The 25,921-nt window shown below is 34.1% G+C and overlaps 1 protein-coding gene across 2 annotated transcripts; it reads left to right on the top strand.

The window, feature by feature from the left end:
- Window positions 1-294: 294 nt before the first annotated feature.
- LOC131158173 (actin-related protein 2/3 complex subunit 3) lies at window positions 295-25,921 on the top strand. Of its 2 annotated transcripts, none has more exons than XM_058112841.1 (6): window positions 295-563; window positions 677-2,276; window positions 2,730-2,816; window positions 12,780-12,888; window positions 13,007-13,276; window positions 25,457-25,921. In XM_058112841.1, exons 3-6 carry the CDS (start codon window positions 2,814-2,816, stop codon window positions 25,597-25,599), a joined length of 525 nt encoding a protein of 174 aa, XP_057968824.1. In that variant the 5' UTR covers window positions 295-563; window positions 677-2,276; window positions 2,730-2,813; the 3' UTR covers window positions 25,600-25,921. The 2 variants fall into 2 exon arrangements, with proteins under 2 accessions (XP_057968824.1, XP_057968825.1); XM_058112842.1 differs by lacking the exon at window positions 295-563 and adding an exon at window positions 2,904-2,952 and having other exon boundaries at window positions 2,095-2,276.

Genomic DNA, 25,921 nt, shown 5'->3' with positions numbered 1-25,921 from the left:
AGAAGTAGTGTTTACTTTATACTTAAATAAACACTTATTTTAAAAAATACTTTTTGAAACTATTTTTTTAAGAAAAATAAGTATTTTCAAAAAAAAAATCTCTAAACAAATATTTATATGAGCAAGTGCTTATAATATAATATATAATATATATAATTATTTATTATTAATTTAAACTAACCAAATTAACCAACTCAAAAACCAAAAATCAAAATTCAATGAAAATGATAACCGAATCAAACCAAATAAATTTTTAATTGAATCAAATCGATCAAATTTACTCAATTATGCTTCACCCCTTCCCGCCTGGCCCCTCTCTTTCCCTCTCTCCATGAGAAGATGAACAGATATCTTCTCACACCCTACCCCCTTTCTTTCTATCAACCTCAAACTAGACCAGACCATTGTCTCTCTGCCCTTTCCCTCTCACAACGACAGACCAGTGAATAGGCGATACCCATCTCTTTGCGACACAACACATGCAGCATTTGCCACATAGCATGTTGGCGTCTCGCTCTCTCTCGCTGGGAACCACCACATGCAGCCATTACAGTTGGTGCTTTGTACGTTGTCCAAACAAAGATCTTCATAGCAAATTTGCTTCTAGTTTCTCCATATTTTCTTTCTTTAATTTAATTTCTAGATTTCTCTTCTCTTCCATCTCCAATTTGCACAGGTTTGTGGAGAACCGCAACAAGCCACCGCCATCTTCGGTGCTCAACCGAGCAAACATAGTAGAGGAAGATGTAGCGAGGGGCCATGGGAGTGTTGCCTTTGTGGCTCGCGGTTATGCACATTTGGATTGCTAGGGTTTATCGAATAACGAGCAAGTAGATCTAGGATGATTTGGGATTTCTATTTTTTCCTTCTGGATTGACTGTAGAAGTTAAGGATTTTGAGTTTTTGTGTGTGATGATTGCAAATCGATTCTTGGATTGTTTGGGATAATTGCAAAATAGAAGAAACAGTCAATTAAATGATTTCAGTGCTGAAGTATTTTTCCTTTAGAGTTTGGATTTGATATCAAGATTTTGAGGAATTTTTATGGTTCTTACCATGATTTTTCAGGATGTTAAGAAACTATCTTTGAATAGTTGAACTTTTTTTTTTTTTTTTTTAAGTTTTTAAAAATATATTCAATGTTTACCAAACAATTTAGGGGTGGTTTGTTAAAACCAGAAATAATAATTAGAAACCAAAAACTTGAAACATGTTTGGTCAATATTTACAAAAATTAAAATAAATTAAAAACTTAATTTAAGAAATGCTCATTTTTATTTTTAAATCAAATAATATTATAAAAATATATATTAAAATAATAGGATTGCAAAATAAAAATTATAATAATTATTTTATTTAATTGTTATATTTGTAAAATTTACTTTACAATAAAATTTTTATTAGACATAACAACCTGAAAAAATGTAAAAATATTTTGTAATTAGATTTATTATTATTATTTAAAATTTATATGTGCATTAGTTTTAATTATATGTAAATTCATATAATCATTTCATTTTAATGTTAATTAGGAAGTGTATAAATTGAATGATTTAATTCAAAAGTACTATTTTAGAATATTAAAATTTCTGTCTCTTGCGTCAGCCCTTCCCACGTGTCACAAATGACCTACAAATAGGTTGTTAAAACAATTGAAAATCATAAAATTTTATTTTCACTTTTTCACAAATAGAAATATACTTAAAATTTAGAGCTTAATGCTTAATTTTATCAAATAATTTCTCACGCTTTGTTTTGATGAGTGTTTATTTGATGCGATATTGTTTCACTAAATTTGTATAATCTATTTATTCATTATTGAGAAATAGAAATAGATTAAAATAATAATAATAATGTAAAAAAATCTTAAATTTTCAAAGAAGAAAAATTCAATGATTGGAAGTATAAATTTTGAATATTAAATTTAAATTTAAATTAATTTTTATAAATTTTAATATAATTTTATATTACACCTTATTTAAATTCATAATACATTTAAATATAAAATCGGTAGTTCTGGTTCGCAAATTCACTACTATATTTAAAATTCAGCGCCTAATGCTTAATTCCAAAAAACCAAACCCCCCCCCCCCCCCCCCCCCCCCCCCAAAAAAAAAACTTCTTTCCGGTGAGCACGTCTTTGATCCGTCACTGTTCCACTGGATCTCGATCCCTCATCTCTTCTCTTCCGCGATTTGTTTCCCAACAACAGTGATGGGAATGAGCTGCTGATCTTTGCAGTGGTCTTCACCCATGACCAAGTTTATTTTGCATTTGTAAGTACTTTTGCGAATCAATTTTTGATTGTTGTGATGCAGTTGTCGTGTAATTGTTTTTTCGATCTGTCTATTGGATCTACAGCTTTGTGGGGGCAGTTTTGCTTCGAAATATTTTTTGCTGAGCTCTTTTTGTATATAAGTTTCCCCTGGGGCGATATGCAGTTTGCAGCGCTGGATTTGCGGCCCTAAATTTCGTTGTTGTTTTTTTTGTTGTTATGCAATTTTTTTTTTGTTCATTTTTCTTATTGTGAGAAAATTTTACCATAAAAAAGCAGCATTATGTAATCACAATTATTTTTTTTTAATTTTAAACTTGAAACTCTTAGTCAAAATTTCCGTTTGTTGCCTTTTCTTCCATGTGTTATAGTTTTGGAAGTTTTGATATACGGAATATCGTCTTGTGTATTAACATTTTATTGATAATGAGTTTTGTGCTAATGATCTCTGCAGAAGTATTCGTTTTCCAGTTTGGGATCTCTGACACTTCAGCTTGGATTTCTGGTGTTACAAGAGATTGTTTTCCTGGTTAAGAAAATGGTAACAAAATTATGCCTTGCTAAATATTCCTTCCATTTTCGTTTATTCTGAATATTGGTTTGAAACAAAATTGTGTGAATGCTTCAGCTTGGATTTCTGGAGTTACAAGAGATTGTTTTTCCCGGTTAAGAAAATGGTAGCAAAATTATGCCTTACTAAATATTCCTTCCATTTTCATTTATTCTGAATATTGGTGTGAAACAAAATTGTGTCATAATTATCATCCATTTATTGTACCATTATCATTGTACATCAGGAGTGTGTACTTTATGTGTGCTTTTAATCTATTTTGTTTGTTGACTTATCCTTGCCTCCTTCTACCCTTCTATTTTACATATACATTTTTTTTTTCTCATTCTCAATTTACTTATTTCTCACAAAGCAAAGATAAAATGAAAAAATAAAAAAAAGTCTTACATGTTCATTCTTCATGTTGGGTTGAAAACGATGAGAAGAGTCATCCTCTCACTTATGAGTTATCACTAAATGGGAAACCATCGATTCAAATGCGACTTCCCATCCTCTCCAATAGACCTAGAAAAGAAAGCATTCCAAGGGTGGATCCCTCAAACTGCACTCCCTAATACCCATCACAATAATGTATGCTAGAAAACTTGATACTTGCCTTGGGGAACAAAAACCATATGCATTGTTCCCGAAGTAGGAATGAAGTGCATGCCTTGTAATTCTATAGTCCGAAGTAAATCACCAAGACAAATAGAGAAAAAAAACTTGCTGGACAATCGGTTCTAGAGACGGAATGAGTATCTCAAACAACTAGCACGATTGTTGCCCTTACTGAAAAACTTAGTTACTCGAACTAAAGGATCCAAAATACACTAAAACTCTTTCTAAGAAGGGCTAAAAGCTCAAAATATGCTAGTACGCTAATATGCACAAGGTTGTGCGTGCTTCAAAAAAATTCACAGCCATTACACCCGCTTCCCATTATGTAACATCCGCTACTCCCGCTTCCCGTTACACTCGTTACCGTTACGTTATGCTACCTGCTACCGTGATTTAAAACCATGCTAGCACCCTTTAGCTGCACCATTTATAGAGACATTCCCAATCCTTACACCTATATGCTAAATGCTCCAAACTACGCCCAATCCCCACAACAAAGTTTAATTTCTTGCAAAAGAAAAAAAAAAAAAAAAAAAGCAATACTAAGAGAATGCCCATTCCAGATTTCAATCTACCGTAGAAGCTAGTTTAGAATTTTTAACCCTTTTTCTTTCTCTCAGTGGACCTTCCTGTAACATCCACCTTTAACTCCTGCTAAAGGATTGATCTAGTTGACTCCCACCCACAAGGAGAGCTTGAGTGTTCTCTTGTCATCAGAATAGTATTGGATTGGATTGGGTTGGATGATTTCCTACCTATTGTCTTTGATCTCCATTTTCAGCCCTAAGGACTTTCTTTTTGGTTTTTATGCTTTCTAATTCTCTCATATCCTCCCCCACCCCCCCACCCCCTCCCAAAAAAAAAAAATAAAAAAATACCAAAGCTTTCCTATACCAAACTTGTTTGGCACCAAGCATAGCCTAGAATGCTTAGCAAGCCTAGCTTGTGAAACAAGCGCACCATGATGAATATGAGCCTGCCCTCTTTAGTTTCCTCCCTTTGACACGAAGATAATTCATAAAATTTAGAAAAGTTTTAATGGAATTGGTAAAATACCTTTATGAATATTTGAATTCTTAGGAACATCCTTTGTAGATTCAAAATTAGCATTTTGATGATTCTTATTAGGGGAGGAACAATCATGAAAGGGAATAATAATTTAGAGATTGTGTTTTCCATTAAGGCATTTATCTAGTAGAAGCAAGAAGGAATGCTCCTAGAAGAAGATGAAGAAGAAGAAGAATAAGAGGAAAAAGAACTTGAGTCTTTGTGAGGATTGGGTTTGATAGATATGGCATTAGTGGATGAGGGGTTGTATGTTGAATGTGTTTTTTCCATATACAGTGAATGGTGAACCTAAGTCTTGGTTTAGTGCCTCAAGGGGAGTTAGACAAGGTGACCAACTTTCCCCCTTTTTGTTTGTCTTAGTGGCAAATGTTTTGTGTAGGATGGTGGATAGGGTTTTAGTAAAAGGTGGGAGGGAGGGTGTGGAAGTCACACCTTTAGTTTGCTGATGACACCATTTTCTTGATCATAGTCCTTTTAGGAGTATTTTGGATTAGCCCCCCCGGGGGGGGGGGGGTGTGGGGAGAATTCAAGATATGTGAATTTTTGGAATTTGGTAGTGGAAAAGGTGCAAAGTGTCTAGATGGTTGGAAGGGGGCTCTTTTCTTTCTTAGGAGTAGAATCACTCTTATTTAGGCTTGTCTGCCTAGCATCCCATTGTGCTACTTGTCTTATTTATTTATTTATTTATTATTTTATGATTCTTGTGATTGCTAGTAAGATTGAGAAAATTATGAGAGATTTCTTGTGGTCTAGAGTTAGGGGTCATAGGGATCATTTGGTTAGTGGAGATGTTGCATGTAGTTCAAATGGAGGTTGGGTTGGGTGTTCGAAAATTGTTTTCTAAAAACACTGCTCTTTTAGCTAAATGGCTTTGGCGGTTTCCTCTGCAGGATTCTTTGCTTTGGCATAGAGTCATTAGAAGCAAGTTTGGGTTGAATGAGGATGGACCGATGGGTGGGATGCCAGTTTTAGTTTTAGACGTTCTTGAGAGAGCTTGCAGAGATCTATCTCTCCGGTTTATCCATTATTCATGCTCCATACTAAATTTGTGTGGGAAGGGGGTCTTTGATTTGTTTCTGGAAAGATCTTTGGTTGGGGAATGTTGTTTTGTCTACCTCCCTTCTATGTCTCTTTTGAGCTTAGGGTACATGTTTTGCTGTTGATTTGGGTAGTCCTTTCGCTTCTTGGGATTTTCATTTTAGGAGATATTTTGATGATAGGGAGTTGGATGAGTTCTCTTCTTTGTTAGTTTTGTTGAATAATTTTCATATTTCTTTGGGAATGGATTCTCGTTCTTGGTCCTTGGATCCTTTGGGGGTCTATTCATGGAAATCATTTTGTGAGTTCTTGACTTATTCTAATTCTTATTTTCCTCTCTATTCTATTATTTGGAAGGCCAAGGCTCCCTTCCCACAAAAAAAAAATAAGGCTTTTATGAAGTTGGTCGTTATTAATAGAATCAGTACCAATAACTTCTTGTAGATTAGGAGACCATTGAAGGGACTTTCTCCAAATGTTTTTGTGCTTTGATATAATAATTCAGAAATAGCATCTCATCTGTTTCTGCATTGTGATTTTGCTTGTAAAGTGTGAAACAAGTTATTTGGTGTTTGATAGAAAGCTGAGTTTGTCCATGATTAGTGGAGAACTTGTTGACCATTTCTTACGTGGGTTTTGGGAGGAGAAAGGGGCGCATCATGGAAATGTAGTTTTTTTGCAGTGTTGTGGTGGTTATGGTTGGAAACTTGGAACATAATGCACATATCTTTTTGGGGGAAAAAGTTGAACTGTCTGCTGGTTTGGTAAAAGATTCACTACATGGCATTGTTGTTTTGTGTTTGTTATGGGCATTTCAAAGGTGTGAGCTTTTTGGATGTTCAGCGAGATTGGTGTTATTTGATGGTTTGAATCGCTTGATTATGAGTGTTCTTTTTTTTTTTTTTAATTGTTTTTGTTTCCTTTTTCTTTCTTTTGTTAGTATTTTATTTTTATTTTTATTTTCATTCTGGTTTGTTTCAGATTTTCTGTAGGGAGATGTCTTATTCTCCTTTGTGTACATTCTTAATCTATCAATGAAATTTTTTCTTTTGCTATCAAACAAAAAAAAAAAAAAAAAAAAAAAAGGAAGAAGAAAAGAAAAAAGAAGAAGAAATATAAGAATACTAAGAAGAAATGCTGAAATTTGATGTTTTTGAAGAAGTGGAATCTTGAAGCCAAAATCCTCCTTCCAAGCCGTCTGTACTCTCTCTCTCTCTCTCTCTCTCTCTCTTTCCCTCTCTCTCTTGTATTTTTGTGGTGTTTTTGTGAGTTATATGCTATGGATTCAACTCAGGCGACAAGCTTCCACTTTTCTGTCTTCTTTCTCCCTTTTTAGCTTAGAATTCTTAAAATAAGAAGCCTTGCAAAAGGGGTAGCTCACCTCTTCTAACTAACCATGTCGCTTTTAAACGCCCAAATAAGTTTTTTCCTTCATTAATCCCAAATTCACTTGCTTAAGAACTAATTAATTATATTGGTGTACCCTGTGTGAGTGCTAGATAAGCATGATGCAATAGATTAACTTATGATTAAGCTAGCAACCACCAAAGACAAAATTAAGAATGCTTTATGTGTAACTAGATATCTACCATTATAATAAAGTCAACAAGGTGCTCTATGCTAACACCATACACGCACATTGCAAGTGGCATTTATTAAATGCTCAAATTTTCATACCTATATTATAATATGCACTTCAAGATTGATACATATGCACGTAATGTATGCATAATGGCTTTGAAATAATTTCTTCTTCCTCCATGAGGTTGGGGCCTTAAATCCTCCTCCTGTTTTTAGGAATTTCGTCCTGGAAATTCAAATTATCTTTCAGATAAAATCAGATTTGCTTGTTTTAAATCTACCTCAACCTCCTAAGTGATTTCTTCAGAACCATGTTTGTGCCTCTGCACCTTAACAAGAGATATCACTTTATTTCTGAGTGTCTTTTCCTGTCTGTCACTATTTTCACTGGCCTTTCCTGCTGTTAGGGGTCATTTATGTTTTTTAGTATTATTATTGTTAAGTGTATTAGTATGTTAATTAGAGTAAGGGTATTATTGTCATTAGAATGTATTTAATTTGTATTATAAATAGGGGGAGATGCCTATCTTCAAGTTAGGCCATTCATTTAATCAACATCTCAGCATGGTATCAGATCATGATCCAACCTAAATCCTATCATATTAAGCCATCGCCGGGAAAACACATTCCTGTCACTCCCTTTCTCAGATCCACCTCCACCCTTCATTATTTCACAAAACCAACCATATAGCTAAAAACAGAACCCTCTGATGCCTAACCCCACAAAACCCCATTGCCGGAAACAGCCCCATGCGCCCCCACGTGCCGGTCAACTGCCGGCAGTGCCAACCCCACGCGCTGCTGCATGAGAGAGTTTCCAGCCACTTTTTTTTTAACCCCTCTGCCATGTTCTGATTCCCTCTCTAGACAATATTATCAAGCTGTTGGACATGTTTTTTATCCAAAGATCCAACTTTTTCGACAATACACCCGTGGTAATCCTTTAGTTTTTGTTTGGTGCTTGTAAAGGCTTCATTGTGAGTTTCTTGGAGCACTGACAGTGTTTGTGATTTTTCTCCTTGTTTGACATTGATGTGGCTGCAAGTTTGTGAGTGCTGAGATGCAGCTTGTTGATTTGTTTACCAAAGCTTTAGTGGTGCTTGTGTTAAATTTATTTGTAACAAGCTAAGAGCATATGACATTTATGCTCCAGCTTGAGGGGGAGTGTTAGAGGTTATTTATGTCTTTTAGTATTTAATTAGTGAGAGTTAGTAAGGGTATTATTGTCATTAGAATGTATTTAATTTGTATTATAAATAGGGGGAGAGATCTGTTGACTTTGGTGTATTCCCAAGAGGAGGGTTGAATTGGGTATTTAAAATTTATTCCTAGGTTCAACTAAACCAGCAGCAGTAATACATAACCTAGGGTTTTTTAAGCATATATCAATTGCACAGATAAATATAATGTGCAGAAATTAAATTATGCACAGCATTCACAATATATCAAATATAACATATATGTGCAAGAATATAAAGTGCAAGAAATTAAAGTGGAGACACACAATATGTTATCGGGGTTCGGCCAATACTGCCTACGTCCCCGCCTCAAACTCACAAGTAAGAGGATTCCACTAAAGTTCACTTAAGGGTGAAGCGACACCGAATACAACACCTTACAGGATGGTGCACCTAGTTTTCTTAACCGGGTCTGAACCAGTTCGGGACTTTCTTAACTAAGTTTAAGTCTATCCGGTGCTCTCCTAACCGAGTCTGAGCAATTTGGGACTATTCACAGGGCTAGTCTCCCTATTTCGACCACACGTCGGGAATACAACTGATATAACAATTTATGCGTACAGATAAATGCTTCTCAACAAGCAAATGCGTACAATCTAAGCACAATGCACTCACAAATGATAAGGAATTAATGCTCAAGTAAGATTAGGTCAAACTATATGTCAACTCTCAACTAATGTGTATATATATTTGTATATACATGAGAGTGGTACTTTTGATTGTAGATAGTACCCTATAAAAGAATATTCAAAGGAACCTTGAAAACCTAATCAAATATTGCAACAAGTATATCTTTAATATTAAGCACAATAAAGATTAGGAGCTAAGCTTGCAAAAATGTATCTCATCAAATAGCACAAGCAAACTTTCGAATTTGGCAATAAGAGTGCCAAGACACAGAAGCCAATAAGAGTTGTTCTCAAATAATATTTATCAATAAAAATATAATGGGAATAACTTTAGCTTTCTCTCAAAAATCAATTTCAGATAATGCAAGATAAGAGAGCAATAAGCTTTTAGAATGATGTAAAAACATATGCACAACAATAAGAAATTAAACTCCCTTTCAAGTTGTGATTAGATTGCAAGCAAGGAGTATAAAAATGCAACTCTCTTTTGAAATGATTTTAGCAAGAAAGAATTAAAAGAGAGGGTAAACAATGCTTTTGAAAATGAAGAGTATAAGCAATGGGAGCTCAAAAATTTTGGAGAGAATTTTTTGCTAATCAAATTTCTAATCTCTAGCTAATTAGGGCAAATGAAAGAGTATATATAGTTTTTCCAAAAAATATAACCGTTGGGGATACAATGGGAATTTTGGAAAAGATTAATTAAAAATTAACCTTGATTAATCGCGGTAAAAACGGCTGAACCCAAGAGGTTTGGTCGACCTAAGCTTTGGTCGGTTGGCCGAACAGACTCAAGGAATTTGAATTCATTTTAGGGTTTGGTTTGCCGTGTGAAGGGCCGATCGGCTGAGCCAAGGCGAAAAACGAAACCTTCGTAGGTTCGGTTGCTCGTGAGAATTGGCCGGTTTGTCGAGTAGATCAGTTCGGTCAACCGAGGGTATTTTGAACTGATATTTCAGTCGGCCGTGGTAGTTAGAAAGAGTCATTTTTGAGGTTCGGTCTACCGTGGAAGGTTAGTTCAAAAATAGGTCGGTCGATCAAGCCTAGCCAAACTTTTGACTTTCTAGCATACGGAGTGTTCGGTCGACTGAGTTGATTATGACTAGAAGGGTTCGGTCGACCGAGGCTTTTTAATTAAGCCAAAAAATCCGATGTCGGTCAACCAAAGACTTGTCTATGGTCTTTTGATTTCCCTACGGACCGTCTACGGCCTTTGAGCATTAAATCCTATCATGTATGCAATGCATTATTTTAGACCAAAAACAAAATGCAATTACAACAATAAAAATAAATGTCTTCTTCTTTCTTCTTTTGCTCCTCTGTCATCCATGGAATATGCAACACGATATAAGCTTATAGTCTTTCATGGCTTCTATTTCCCATTTTCTTATGTGTGAGCTGGAATATAAACCTGTCCAAGTACTAGGCACACACATGAGAAACTAGTGTTTTGTCAGCATCAAAACAGGGATCAGACTCAAAAAGTTAACAAGACCTATGTTCAAGTTAGGTCATTCATGTAATCAAAATCTCAACACCTACTAACTGATATTTGGCTCTAACTGAATGTATTTTCTATTCACCATGGATTGGATTTGGATGATACTTCTTTTGATGTGATACGTTAAAAGCATCATGTATGTTTGATAGATGATACAACAAGCCAACTGATAAGCTAGTGGCACCCTCTCAATAATCTTGAATAGTAGATATTTTGAGGTGTTAATTTTCCTGCTTTTCTGAACCATCATGTCTTTTCTAGGTAACATCTTAAGAAACACTTTGTACGAACAAGTACAGAGAGTTCTCCACCCCAACCATTTATTTTTATTTTTATTTTTATTTTTATTTTATTTTTATTTATTTATTTATTTTTTCCTGGTTGCGGCGAATCTTTATGAAGGTTGATGAGAGGGCAAGAGAGGGTCCTTCTTACCAGGTGAGGCTTTGAGTGAAATTGAAAAGGGTAATTGTTGTGGATGATGACAACAAGATAATGGCATGAGCAATAGTGGATAAGCTCTAATACCAAATGATGCAGGACTAACATCCTTACACAAGGGACAAACCCTAATAACTTAATTCATATGATTCAATCTCAAATAAAATCTCTTGCAAGCACATATTCAGAGGCCTAGAATGCTTGGAAATCAAGAAAATTAAATAAACAGACCTAATAAAACTAAAAAGATTATTTTCCTATAGCTAGATGCCCTAAATCTACTAATTTGGGACCTACTAAAAATAGTAACTAGGAAAAAATATTACAGCAATATCTTAAAATTGAGCAATTATCTCCAAATGCCTTAATTTTTCTTGCAAGTGACCTCTTGACGCATGCTTTTATACATTATTGTTGATTGCAACAATGTAAACAGTTCTATAAAAAACGATATGAACTTTTACTATCTAATGGATTGAACCAAAATTATATTTTTCTTCAATTGATTGCATCAATAAGAGATGTTGCTGTTGCTTAAAAGGTTGGTTCCAAGATATTGAGGTTTTACACAGGGCTTGTCAATATGAGCTTATTTTTGTATACTTAAAGACATCTACTTAAGTACTTATTTTAAGTACTTTTTGCAGTGAGTGCTTATTTTTTAAGTAGTTCCAAATGGTGGTATAGTGTGTGTGGTAATTAGACAAGAAATCTGTCTCCATTCAATCTTGCCAATGGGATCCCATGATGGAATAAAATCTATGACATATTTTTGAGATCAATGGCATTTATTCTATAGAAAAAATCACATATATTCTATGCCACATGGTAGAGATGAAGCCATTAAAGTTGGTGCTGGTACCCTTTTGATTGGCTGTCAGGTTCTTCAACAGTCGAGCTGAATATGGAACCAAGCTGATCAAATGATTTGCACTTGACAAGAAATTTTGGGACAGCTTCTGAGATAGATGTCCAGGTTTCTTGGGTGCATCATTGTGTTAGGGAGGGAATTTGTGTGGATGTGATGTTGATATTGCATTCCTACTTCATGCGATGTATTTTCTTTTGGTGTGTGTTTTCTTCTGTATTCCTCTAGCTTGTGTGAAGGATGGCTTGCTCTCTTCTTCTTCTTCTTCTTCTTTGATAAAAGCCCCTTTTTCTTGCTCTCAGCATATTTGTTCTTTAATTTAAAAAAAAAATAAATGAATAAATGAAGCTTTAGTCATGTGGTAACAGATGGCACCTGTACTTGACCTTGAAAGAATCCACTTCCCTCACATTCAGCAGTCATTTCAAATGATTGATCTCCTCTTTAAACTTTACGCCTTGAGTGGCTCAAAAGCTGGAGTTCAAGATGCAAACATGAACCAAGGGAAGTACGGGTAGATTTTCTGTGATTTGAATTGCAATTAGCCAAAACACTAAATTTCTTTTTGGAACATCCATCCTAATTGATGATGGGTTTTATTGATTGGCTGGGTCTATTGCAGTCCTTCATTCCAGATGATCAGATATATTTTCTTCAGATTGAAAACTTAGATGCTTCATATTCCAGAGTGCAAACTTTGTTGGTGGATGACATAGATGATTTTAGTTATTCCCTCTTGATATGGGTAATTCTCTAGTATTTTGATAAATCTAAATTCATCTGGTCCCAGTCTATGACTTATCTGGGCGGTTGTTTTTTGTCACTTACCAATGGACCTTCATTCCAGCAGTTTTCTCTTACTATATTTTGAATGGATTCCTCTGAATTCTGTCTTTTTTTTTTGCTTACCTGTTTGATTATTTTGTTTTTTAGTGAGGTTACCCTTAAATTAAGAATTGGTTGTTATGGTAGGTTTATCACTCTAGTTTTGTTGGCGAGGAAGGAATTACTAAAGCTTGTGGATGCCCTCTACTTCCTTTAAAAAGCCATATAAAAGGCCCTGCTCCAGTTTCTAAGCAAGGTTATGCTTGTGTTATTTCAAAATGTTCAACATAGTTCCAACAATCTCTCTCTCTCTCTCTCTCTCTCTCTCTCTCTCCCTTCCTTAATGCGTGTATTGAGATATGAATTGTGCACAGATAGAACTGATATTGTTGATGAGGCAATCACATTCTTCCGCGCCAATGTCTTCTTCAGAAACTTTGATATCAAGAGCTCAGCTGATAAGCTTCTTATCTATCTGACATTCTATATCAATGTGGCTTTGAAGAGGTTAGAGGGTTGCCGGACTTTGGCTGAAGGGACTAAGGCAATTATTAATTTGGGTCTGGAAAACGTTCCTGTGCCTGGAGAGTCAGGTTTTCCCTTTCCAGGCCTTTTTGGTCTTCCTCAGTCTTCACAGGAAGCAGGTTGAGCTCCTTCTCATCTTTGTTTTTCTTGAGTGTTGCATTAGATGACAGTAAGCTTCTTTGCATGTCTAGCGTGTTGAAAAAAATGTTTTCTTTTTGGAACATTTGCAGGTTGGTTTTTAGCTCTTTTTTGAGTTTGTCATTTTTCTTGCCTTTAGTTTGAATTTTGAATTGAATGATGTCTATGTATAAGAATAATTAGTAGGATAACCAGTTTTTCTTTTATTATTCTTCCAGTGCTCTCAAATATGCAAAAAGATTAAAAAAAAAAAAAAAGGAAGCTAATTCCATTTTTCTGAGAGATATGGTGTGGTTACTATGTTAGCTAGGGCACTTGGTGTTACATTGTCTTATAGTGCATCTTAATGCCTAACTAGAATATTTTTGGTCTGGTTTGATGGCAATATAGAAGTTTAGTGTGTGTTTTTTATATGAATGCTGGAGATGTGTGGTTACCCATCCCCTTGTGGTGAGTCCTACTTTTTCCAAATTTTCCATTGTTAGTTTTTTGTAATCCCAACCAAGTCTTTTTTTTTTTTTTCATTTAGTTTATTTAGTGTTTTTTTTTTGATAATGAAGTCTTGTTGCTAGCCGTCATTGCCATTTTCCCTCAGAGCCTTTTCATGTTTTAAGCTCCTCTTATCTGTTACCCAATTTAATTTTTATCCTTCAGCCTCCATATCTTGCACATGCACCAGACAACCCTAATACGGGTATGGCAATGTGAAATGTTGGCGACCCTACAGAATTTTCCAATCCCACCCTTAATTCATTTGCAATATTGTACCTATGTGCCATCTGTGTGTATATGTGATTTTCTTTTGTTTTTTCCCCAATATTTGTATGGTCTAATCACTCTTTGGATTCCCTCATGTTTTTAAGCTATTTATTTGTGTGCAGTCAAATTTTAACCGTTAATTTTCGATGTTGCATGCACATGTGTTTATGCCAGTGCATCTGTATGTACTATTTATACAGGTATATTCTGGCAAATATAAGTTGTACCCATGCATTACTTGTGACTGCACGTGTACCTTGTGATGCTGGTATATTGTGCATGAATATATGTCTATTTACATACTTATGGGCATGTATAGGATGCTTGTGTGTTGGCATGTGTACTACATACACATATGAGCATGTCCGTGTTCATCTGCATGCTTGTGGCGTGTGCACATATTTATGCATGTGCATGTACAATGTACATATATGTGAAATGTGTACTGTATATGTCTGCAATAGTATCGAGTGCATAATTTACATGCACATATACGTGTGTGTAAATGTGTAATATTTGTGCTTATGATATCTCTATTATTAATTAAACAAACCCAATACAGTTTTTTATCATCATTCTTACTACTAAATCATTTTTTTTGAAAAAAAAAACCTCAAAACTCTTAAAATTGTTCCTTGTTTTTTAAGGTAAAATGTATTTTAAAATATCTCCACCTTTTCCCATCTCTTGTAAAAAATAGGAAATTGATAAACAAATTTTGAATTTGAATTCCTTAAATATCTCCACATGCACGTAGTGCATGCCCAAGGCTAGTATATATTAAGTAAATATTTTGGGAATGACTTAGAATTTGGATAATAAATACATAGCAATTTCTTTTAAGAAGACTTGCATTAAATAATATATTTACTTGGTAATATACACATAGTAATTTGATTTAATTAATTCCAATAATATATGGTTATTAGATTTACAATTTTTTATAAATTTTGAATTAGATAATTTTTGAATGGTGGTAATTTGAATAAGTAATTTAAAAGCGTACCATGAACATAAATGACTCTAATGTAAAAATGCAAAATGTGAAAATAGGATATAGTTCCTAAGAGGGGAGGTGAATTGGGTTTTAAAAATTTTATGTTCCTTTTGAAAGCTTTTGTATTATAACAATAACCACAATCCAAACACAATCACAAAATACGTGTAAAATAATCAATTCAAATCAACCACAATCAAAACGAAATATTCAATCACTTGATTCTTGTAACAATAGCCCTGTAGTAATATGTAATGCTTGCTGGATTTGAATAAGCCCTGTGTTAAAATTCTCAATCACACTTCTTCCCAATGTTTAGTTTTTAAATAAACTTTCAGTTTAATAAGTTTAGGATGATCAACCAATGTAGTCTTTTTCGGTTTCCGCAATCAATGCTGATCAAACTGAAACAAATTATCTTCCAGTCTATTTAACAACCAAACACTTAGAATTCAGAAATTATAAAGCATCCACGCAGTTTGTAAAGTTTGCTGAAAAGTAAAGAGTAGGGAAGAGAGAGAGGAACACAAGGTTTTACGAGGTTCGGCTTATACCCAGCTTATGCCCTCGCCTTTGGCAAACCACAAAGGATTCACTTGGTCAGTTCCTTTGCCAGGCGGAACAACACCGTTTATAACACTTCTTCGATTAGGCTAGAGCCCGCCTCTCCAAACGATATATCCTCGTTTGGTCAAACGCTTCAACACTCGAACCGTCAATCAATCTGTTAAAGAGATTTTGAAACAAGATGTACAAGAATTGCTCATAAAAGAGCTGATTAGTACAGTTCAAAACTATATACTTCAATGTAATTCACAATATGAAATTCAGATTGAAGCTCTAGAAGTATTTCACTGTATGATTCTTTCAATGGATGAAAGAAATAGGATTTGTAGCACAATATCAGTGAGTGAGAATCAGCAAGACTTCAGTAAACTTCGTGCAAGTTGAGAGCAAGAGAGAGTCCTGAGATTTTGAGAGCAATTTAGAGAGATTTTGAATGCTGAATTGAAATCTTGGTAATTAAATCAATTTAACTTGGGTGTATTTAGAGATGTAGAAAAGTATCTAGCTTGTTCCCCAAGTTTACTTGGATTAGGGTCCAAGATTTAATTAAGTTTGAGCTTCAAGTAATTGAATATTTCAAATTATGTCCATTATGCAATTTAAATTTTGCCGCGTGACAATTGATTGTGAGGTCTCTGGCAATCGCCTGTCAATGTATTTCACATATAAAATGCACAGGCAGTAAGGTGGCAGTCGCTTGTCAACAAGGGGGTCAGGCGCCTATCACTGAATAACCGGGTTTTTAAAGATGGCCAGAAGGGTGATAGTTGATTGTCAAAACCCAGTCAGTCGTCTCAATTTTCACTGACAGTCGTCTGTCAAGTTCTAGATAGTTAACTGTCATGTTTCTGTCTGTTCATTTAAAACCCTTTAACATGACAGTTGATTGCCCATGTGCAGTCAATCGCCTGTCAAACAATTTTTTCTTGTTTTAAAGTATTTTGTTCTCTCTCTTCTTTGCTTATATAATCTTGGAATATCAATTTGTTTTTCCTTAAAAAATATGTTCCAAGACTTAAAAACAAGGTTTTCTAGATCTCTTTGCCTAATGAGCTTCAAAATGAAAAATTCATACTTGAATTATTTTTGAAGTACTTACAATGTATCTCCTATTGACTCTCTTGACTTTTTATCTCTTTGTCGCTAATCTTTGATCTTTCAATCTTTTTTGAGCTTTCATTATGGATCATTAATTTGATATGAGCCTTCCATGTACCTTGATCCTTGTGAGCTTTCAAGATATGTCATTTTGAGGTCTTAGCTTCATTTGATCCTTGATATTTGATATGAGCTTTCAGAATTGTCATTTTATCATCTAAGTCCACTTTGCCTTCATTAACTGAAATATCACCACTTTGAAGCAAATTAGATAGCCTTACTTTATTATCATCAAAATCAAGAGTCGTAAGCCTAGCTAGGCCAACAATCTCCCCTTTTTGATGATGGTAAATAAGGAGCAAAGATAAAAAAAATACTCCCCCTTTCAATAAGAATAAATCTTTCAAAGTTAATGTAAAATCATTAAAGCACAATTTCAGATACTTTATAATATACCATGTCATACCATGTCATCATAATCATACATTTCATATTCATATAATCACAATTTCATATCCATTTCATATTCATATAATCACAATTTCATATTCATGTATTAACACATAAACACATTTCAATCAAAATATCATGTCATAATACTTTGCACATACACACATACTCCCCCTTTTGACATCAACAAAAAGGAGTAATACAATCATAAGCGGAGCAAGTGTATTGTACAAACATAAAAAAGTCATAGATACAAAAACAAACATCATAACAAAGGCTCAATCAAGCATTAGAGGCTGTATCACTATCTGCAGCAATTGCTTTTCCTTTCGAATCCTTTGCTTGAGATTCTTCTTCAGCAGAGCCTTCATTTGATTTGTCTTGTGACCCTTCCTCTGATGATTTTTGTGAGCCTTCATCATTTTCTTCACTCTCTTTATTTGAATCAGTATCATTTGGCGCTGAACTGATATCCATAGGTGCTGTACTAGTGACATGTTGCTCTATTTTGTCAAGACGCTTATCTAGTGAAGAGTACTTAGCATCAATATGTGAGATTGTCTTGAAGGGAAGTGAAGCCAACCCTCATGTTAGAATTGAAACTGGAATAATGCTGATAGAAGGGAAGGAACCATGCAGGCATATTAGCTTCTTCATGAGCTGGATTAGGTTCTTCTGGTTCTGGTCGTTTAGGCCTATTTCCTTTATACATCCATCCTTGAGTGTATTTCTTGTAACCCATCCTTTTAGAGTAGAGGAGGAAAATATATGATAATGGGTTCGTTTCACTATCTTGGAGGATGGAGTGAGGACTTGGAAGTGAGCAAAGACTAAAGAAAGTATGCCACCATAGGGAAGTCCTATTCTAGGAGATTCTATCTTCATGACCATCCACTTAAGTATGAAGCTTGCTAAATCTAGTTTCTTATCTTTGAGTACGCACCACATTATAAAACAATCTAAGAAGGAAATATGATCATAGGATCCTGCTCTAGGAAGAATATTATAAGCAACTATTTTGTGAAGGATTTGAGCTTGTAAGGTGAGTTGCTTATATTGTGGAGGATTCCTAAAATAAATAGGTGGATCATTCATCACAAGAGGCAGAAATTCTTGTGGAGTAAGCCCTTGCTCCATTGTCCATTGTTTCTCAATAGGATTACACTCAAAATCACCACTTTTTATGCGGAGGATTTTTCTTAGCAATGGTGGAGTAAGGGTAATTTTTTTGGCCTAACAATTTGGTAGAAAAACCAATATCCTTCTTCACCAAGTTGGAGTAAAAAAGTTTGATCAAATCAGGATAATATCCTTTGACTTGGTGTTGGACAAACTTTTCCCATCCCATGTCTTTAAATAACTCAAGAATTTCAGAGAAATCAGTTTCCAAGAAGGAGACATCTAGTACCTTACCAAAAATTGGATCAATAGTGGAGATGTGATTTTGGTACAAAGATTTTGCTTGAGTGGAGACCAACCATTTTTCTATTTCGTCATTGCTAGTTTGTCGTGAAGAAGATGCTTTGTCTTTGTGCCCAACTGTCTTAGTTCTTGGCATGTTGATGAATTGAAAACTGAAGAACCCTAGGTGAGGAGGATCTAGGGTTTGATAGTAGGAAGAAGTTTAGAGAAGTAAGTCTTAGTGGAGAGATGGAGAGAAAATATTTTAGTGAGGTTTAGACGAGTGGACAGGCGTTTGAGAGATAAAAACGTGTGTTTTTCTCATATAAGTTTGCTGAACCGTCGCGAGACAGTCGTCTGTCTTCAAGGTGACAGGTGACTGTGTAATGAATTTCCAAATAGACAGTAGCTTGTTAGGCGCCTACCTGGTATTTTGGTAGTCGCTTGCCATGTAGGGAATTTTTTCTTTTTTTTAGTTGACTTCACGTATATGTAACATTCCCAATTTTCGACTGATAAATACAAATCGATCTTCTACGAGTGGTTTTGTAAATATATCAACTAATTGATCGTGTGTGTTAACAAATTCAAGAATTATTTCTTCCTTATCAAAATTTTCTCTCAAGAAATGATGTCGTATGTCAATATGTTTTGTTCTTGAGTGTGATACTGGATTTTTTGAAATATTTATGGCACTTGTGTTGTCACACTTTATTGGAATAGTTTGATTTTGAATTTTGAAATCTCTTAGTTGTTGTCATATATAACGTTTGAGCACAACAGCTCCTAGCTGCCATGTGTTTTGCTTCAGCTGTGGATAATGCCATGAAATTTTGTTTCTTTGAAAACCAAGAGACTAGTGAGTGTCCTAGAAAGTGACAAGTTTCACTAGTGCTCTTTCTATCTATTTTACACTTTGCATGATCCGCATTTAAATAGCTTATCATTTCAAAATCAGTTCCCTTTGGATACCATAAGCCTAAATCGAGTGTGCCTAGCAAATACCTTAGTATACGTTTAACTGCGATTTGATGTGATTCCTTAGGTGCTGATTGAAACCTATCTACTTGTTTTTCTTTTTCATCTTTGTCAAGACTTGTTGAAGTGCTCATGGGGGTTCCTATGGGTTTGCTTTCTTCCATATCAAACTTTTTAAGCATATCTTTAATATATTTAGTTTGATTTATGAATGTTCCATTTTTGGCTTGTTTAATTTGTAACCCTAGGAAGTAATTTAACTCCCCCATCATATTCATTTCAAATTCTTTTTTACATACATGTGGCAAAATCTATACATAATTCTTCATGTGTTGCACCAAATATGATATCATCAACATAGATTTGTACTATTAGCATATCTTTATTTTTAGTTTTTATGAATAGAGTGCTATCTATCTTTCCTCTTGAAAAATTATTTTTGAGTAAAAACTTGCTTAGTCTTTCATACCAAACTCTAGGAGCTTGTTTCAATCCATACAAAGCTTTTGTTAACTTGAATACATGATTTGGATTTTTCGTGTCTTCAAAACCTGGAGGTTGTTTAACATAAACTTCTTCATTTATAGATCTGTTTAAGAACACACTTTTTACATCCATTTGGTATAGTTTAAAATCCCTATGGGCTGCATAGGCTAGGAGCATCCTTATTGCTTCCATTCTTGCTATGGGTGCAAAGGTTTCTTCATAATCCATACATTCTTCTTGATTATAACCTTGTGCTACTAACCTAGTTTTGTTTCTAACAATTACCCCATTTTCATTCTTCTTATTTCTAAAGACCCATTTAGTTCCTATAATTGAATGTTCTTTGGGTTTATGTATTGGTTGCCATACTTGACTTCTTTTAAACTGATTTAGTTCTTCTTGCATAGCCATAATCCAAGAATCGTCATTTAAGGCTTCTTCAATGTTCTTGGGTTCATCTTGAGATAAAAATGCATAATAGTTGCATATATTTTTCAATGTTGCTCTAGTGGTTACTTCTTTTGATGGTTCTCCAAGAATTTGATTTTTTGGATGACTTTTAACATATTTCCACTCTTTTGGTAGTTCTTGGTTTTCTATGGAGTTTTCATTTGAAGGTTCATTATTGTTTTCTTCTTTTATTTCAAGATTTTCTTCTTTTTGTGAGATATCTTCCCTTTCATCATTCTTAATTTCTTTGACATAGTGATTTGATTCATCAAAAGTTATATGTATGGATTCAACGATAGTAAATGTTCTTTTATTATAAACTCTATAGACTTTACTATTTGTGGAATATCCTAAGAAGATACCTTCATCAAATTTTGCATCAAATTTACCTAAATCATCTTTTATTATTGAGAATAAAACATTTACATCCAAATACATGGAAGTAAGCTATGTTGGGTCTTCTACCTTTCCATAGTTCATAAGGTGTTTTATCTAGACTTGATCTAATAGACACCCTATTTATAACATAACACACTGTATTTACGGCTTCAACCCAAAAGTACTTAGGTAAATCATTTTCATTTAACATGGTTTTTGCCATCTCTTGAAGGGCTCTATTTTTTCTTTCAACTACTCTATTTTGTTGTTGAGTCCGAGGTGCTGAAAAGTTATGGTTTATACCATGATCATCACAAAATTTATCAACATCTTTGTTTTTGAATTCTCTACCTTGATCACTCCTAAAGTAGTTTCTTGCATAGAGTGATTAACATGTTACAAGTTTCGTCTTTACTTGCTAAGAACAATACCCAAGTATATCTTGAATAATCATCTACAATCACAAAGGCATATTGTTTGCCTCCAAAGCTTTGGGTTCTAGTAGGACCAAATAAGTTTAGGTGCAAGAGTTCTAAGGGTCTACTAGTTGATATGTACTTCTTTTTGAAACTTGTTTTGACTTATTTTCCCTTTTGGCATGCATCACAAATCTTATCTTTTATAAATTTTGTATTTGATAATTCTTTTATTAAATTTTTCTTGGATAGTTTTGATAATAAGTCCATGCTAGCATGTCCTAGTTTCCTATGCCAAAGCCAACTAGTTTCATTCATGGTAGCCAAACAAGTCACATTTTGATTAACTAGGTTATCAAGGTTTGTACAATATACATTATTTATCCTATGAGCTGTGAATAAAGTTTCATCATTCTTAGGATTTTGAATAATGCATTTGTCTCTTTTAAAAATTATTTCAAAACCTGTCACTTAATTGACTAATACTCAAAAGATTATGTTTTAAATCAGCTACCAACAACATATCATCAATTGTAAAAGAGGGTTCTTTACCTATTTTGCCAATGTCGACAATTTTACTTTTGGTATTGTCACCGAAGGTCACGTATCTCCCATCTTTTTGTTTTAGTGTGGTGAACTTGGTCCTATCTTCGGTCATGTGTCTTGAACACCCGCTGTCTAAGTACCACTTTTCCCTTGATGGTGTTATCCTAAAGCACACCTACAATGAAGGATTCACGGTGTTAGTTTTTGGAACCCAAATTTTTTTTATTTTCTTTGAATTATTTCTAGTTCCATTGTTTACTTTTCATTCATTTTGAACCTTAACATATTTCCCTTTTAGAGGCCAGTTAAACATCACATGTCCTTTATTCTTGCTCATGTAGCAAGTAGTACTATCATGTATATTGGTTGAGGAAGTACTAGCATAGTACTTTGCTTCTTTAACAAAATATCCCATGAATAACTTCTTACTTCTTTTATTTGTTTTTCCATTATATCCGATTCCTTCTCTATTTCCATGTAATTTTTGTTGCCCAATCATCTTTTCAAAATTTTCTTTACCTTTGGTAAATTTATAGATGATTTTCTCTTTATCTTCTATTGACTTCTTAAGTTCAATTATTTCTAAATCCTTTTTATTTTGATCATTGACTTGTATTTTGACTATTTCTTGAGTCAAATCTTCTATCTTTTCTTCTAACTTTTCGATATGAGATTCTTTCTCCTTTTCATTGGATTTAGAACATTCAAGTTGTTTCATTAGTTTTTCATTTTGTTTTTTCAAGTTTATGTTTCTTTTGGAGACTTTGATAAACCTTTTATGCAAAGCAAATAACTTAGCTTGTAGTTCTTTATAGGAGGGCATGCTATCGCAAGATTCATCATAAGATTCGTTACTAGATTCTGTTGATGAGGAGTAATAAGAATTTACCTCTTCATTATTTGTCATGAAGCTCATGTTTGCTATCTCTTGTCCGCTTGACTTGTTCTCCGTTTCGCTTGAGCTTGAATCATCCCATGTAGTTTTCATCGCTTCCTTCTTCTTCTTTTTATCCTTCTTGAGTAAAGGGCAGTCTGGCTTGATGTGTCCTGGTTTCTTGCAATGATAACATGTAGGAGGGTCATTTTTACTTTTGTTTTCTTTCCTACTAGTTTCCCCTTTTTCAGATTTCTTTTTACTAAACTTTCTAGGGAACTTTTTATTTCTCCTATAGAACTTGCCAAGTCTTTTAGTGATGAATGCTAATTCATCTTGGTCTAGATCACTAGATTCACTTTCATCTTCACTTGAGCTTTCACTAGTAGCTTTTAAGGCAATGGACTTTTTGTGCTTAGGTTTAGGATTTCTTTCTTTTAATGCCATTTCATACGTGAGTAGTGAACCTATAAGTTCATCTAGTGAGGTAGTTTTAAGGTTCCTACTTTCAGTGATTGCAGTGGCCTTTGGCTCCCATATGGAGGGAAGACCTCTTAGTATTTTCCGAATCATTTCATAGGTGGTATAGGTCTTTCCTAAGGCACTTAGAGAATTTATTATGTGAGTAAACTAGAATACATACTAGTAATTGTTTCATCCGGACTCATTTTGAAGGCTTCATACTCACTGATTAGAATGTCTATCCTATTGTCTCTGACATCTACCGTTCCCTTGTAAGTGACCTCTAACTTGTCCCAAATTTCTTTGGCCGTTTTGCAGGCTATGTCTCTATTGAATTCATTAGCATCTAAAGCACAATACAAGACATTTATGACACTTGAATTTATTTGAAGCATTTTGTAGTCTACATCGGTCAAGTCCTTTTTCTCTTTAGGAATTTGTTTTCTCATCCACTATTTTTGTAGGAATTAGACCTCAATCCATAACAACTTCCCAAGCTTTCCAATCCATGTGTTGAAGATAGATTTGCATTCGTTTTTTCAAAAAAGTGTAGTTATGTCCGCAAAAGATAGGTAGTCGGGTTGAGGATTGGCCCTCTCCGAAGGGAGCTACTTCTAAGTTTGCCATTTAATCTTTTTATAGCTTTTTGTTAAGATTTACTATAGCTAAGCTCTGATACCAATTGAAAATAGGATATAGTTCCTAAGAGGGGGGCGAATTGGGTTTTAAAAATTTTATGTTCATTTTGAATGCTCTTGTATTATAACAATAACCACAATCCAAACACAATCACAAAATATGTCTAAAATAATCAATTCAAATCAACTACAATCAAAACGAAATATTCAATCACTTGATTCTTGTAACAATAGCCCTGTAGTAATATGTAATGCTTGCTGGATTTGAATAAGTCCTGTGTTAAAATTCTCAATCACACTTCTTCCCAATGTTCAGCTTTTGAATAAACTTTCAGTTTAATAAGTTTAGGATGATCAACCAACGTAGTCACTTTTGGTTTCCGCAATCAATGCTGAAATTATATTAGCTTTCATGGCTTGTTGAAATTATATTTGTCACTCTTTGGGCAGACAGAGGCCAGAAACTAGTTCCAACTATTCTAGAGACATGCTTCTAATCTTGTCATTGCATGACTTGATGGAGAAGGAGATTTTTCTATTGGAAATTAATAAGACAAAACCCCTTTTGCATTAGACAAAAAATATATTTGATCTGAAAATAGACAAAAGAATTATATTTGTCACACTTTGGGTACTTGCAAGCCAGAAACTAGTTCCATCTATGCTGGAGACATGCTTCTAATAGAAGATGCTTTTCAAACTAAAGTTTTACACCAAAAATAAGCAACTGTCAATGTGAAACTGTCAAAGCCAAAACCACCTTTGAAAAATGAAAATGGTCAGTAGTGTGCTTACTTTGTTCTGAGAGGATGAAAGTAACAATGCTATGTGCCTATGTATTTATAAAAAACCTTCTTTGTTTTCTTAGATGTCTAGGTCCTCAATTGGGGTGGCTGGCTTGTGTTGAGAAACAAAATTTATTGGTTCAGATATTTATATGTTTCATATTTATTGTTGTTGGTTACAGGATAAAGCTACATTTTGGTCTCTTTGATAAATTTTTTAAAATACTCCAAAAATCAGGAAAAGAATGAAGAAAGTGGAATTTCTTCCAAACAAAGAGAACATGTGTATTATCATTGTTGAATGTTGCCAGATAAAGTAGATGGCAATTGTGGATTGACATATTGGGCACTAAAGATTTTACTCCTGTTATTTAGAACCTTTGGTTACTATTTTTGTTACAAGATTCTTTATTGGGTTGCTTGTCTGATAATGATATTGAGTATACTACAGCTGTGTATGGTGCCATAAGTAGAAGTGGTAGTGACCCTAGATTGATTAAGCCTGGGAAATTAATTCATTGCGTAGAACTTAAAATATTCATATAATTCAAAGCCTTATAAAATTGTATCACTGAAGCAATAGCTGAATTGAATATTTATGGTAAATATAAATATTAATTATGCTGCTGTTTTATATATGCATACATTGTAACTTCAAATATTCATATAATTCGAAGCCTAACAAAATTGTATCACTGAAGCAATGGCTGAATTGATCTTTTATGATGAATATAAATATTAAGTGTGCTGCTGTTTTATATATGTATACATTGGTATTTTGCGTGACTGTTTTGGCTCTCTTTATTGTTTTTGGTGGTTTGAATATTTCAAATCTTATATTTTCTTCCCCATCACGTTTCTTACTTTTGAATGCAGAGCTGTTCAGGAATTATCTGAAGCAGATAAGGGAGGAAACAAGTGGGAGGCTATTGAGTGTGGCATACAGACCAAATGGTACTCCAAATAAGTGGTGGTTGGCATTTGCCAAGAGGAAGTTTATGAACATAATTATTCCGTAGAACAGTTTATTGCAAAGAAAACTGCCATTTTAAACTGCTGATTAACTTGATTGTGACAAAGTTGTGAACGAAAGCTAGTTTCCTTGTAGACCCCTAAACACAAAAAAAAAAAAAAAAAAGAGGAAAAAAGAGAACTTGTGCTACTCACACCTTGGCATTGAAGAAACATGTAGAAATGATTGATGTAGGAGCATAAAGCAACCTTATGTAACTATTACACTGTTCTATGAAATTAATGATTTCATTTTCTTTTGATAGAAGCTTGTAATTTCACATATTTATGTATTTTTCATTAAGGTGAAACCATTTGAGTTGAGTTGTA

Source organism: Malania oleifera, chromosome 6, assembly GCF_029873635.1.
Source record: "Malania oleifera isolate guangnan ecotype guangnan chromosome 6, ASM2987363v1, whole genome shotgun sequence".
Lineage (NCBI taxonomy): Eukaryota > Viridiplantae > Streptophyta > Magnoliopsida > Santalales > Ximeniaceae > Malania > Malania oleifera.
Note: the sequence above shows the minus strand (reverse complement) of the source record. Positions and strands in the feature narration are given on the sequence as shown.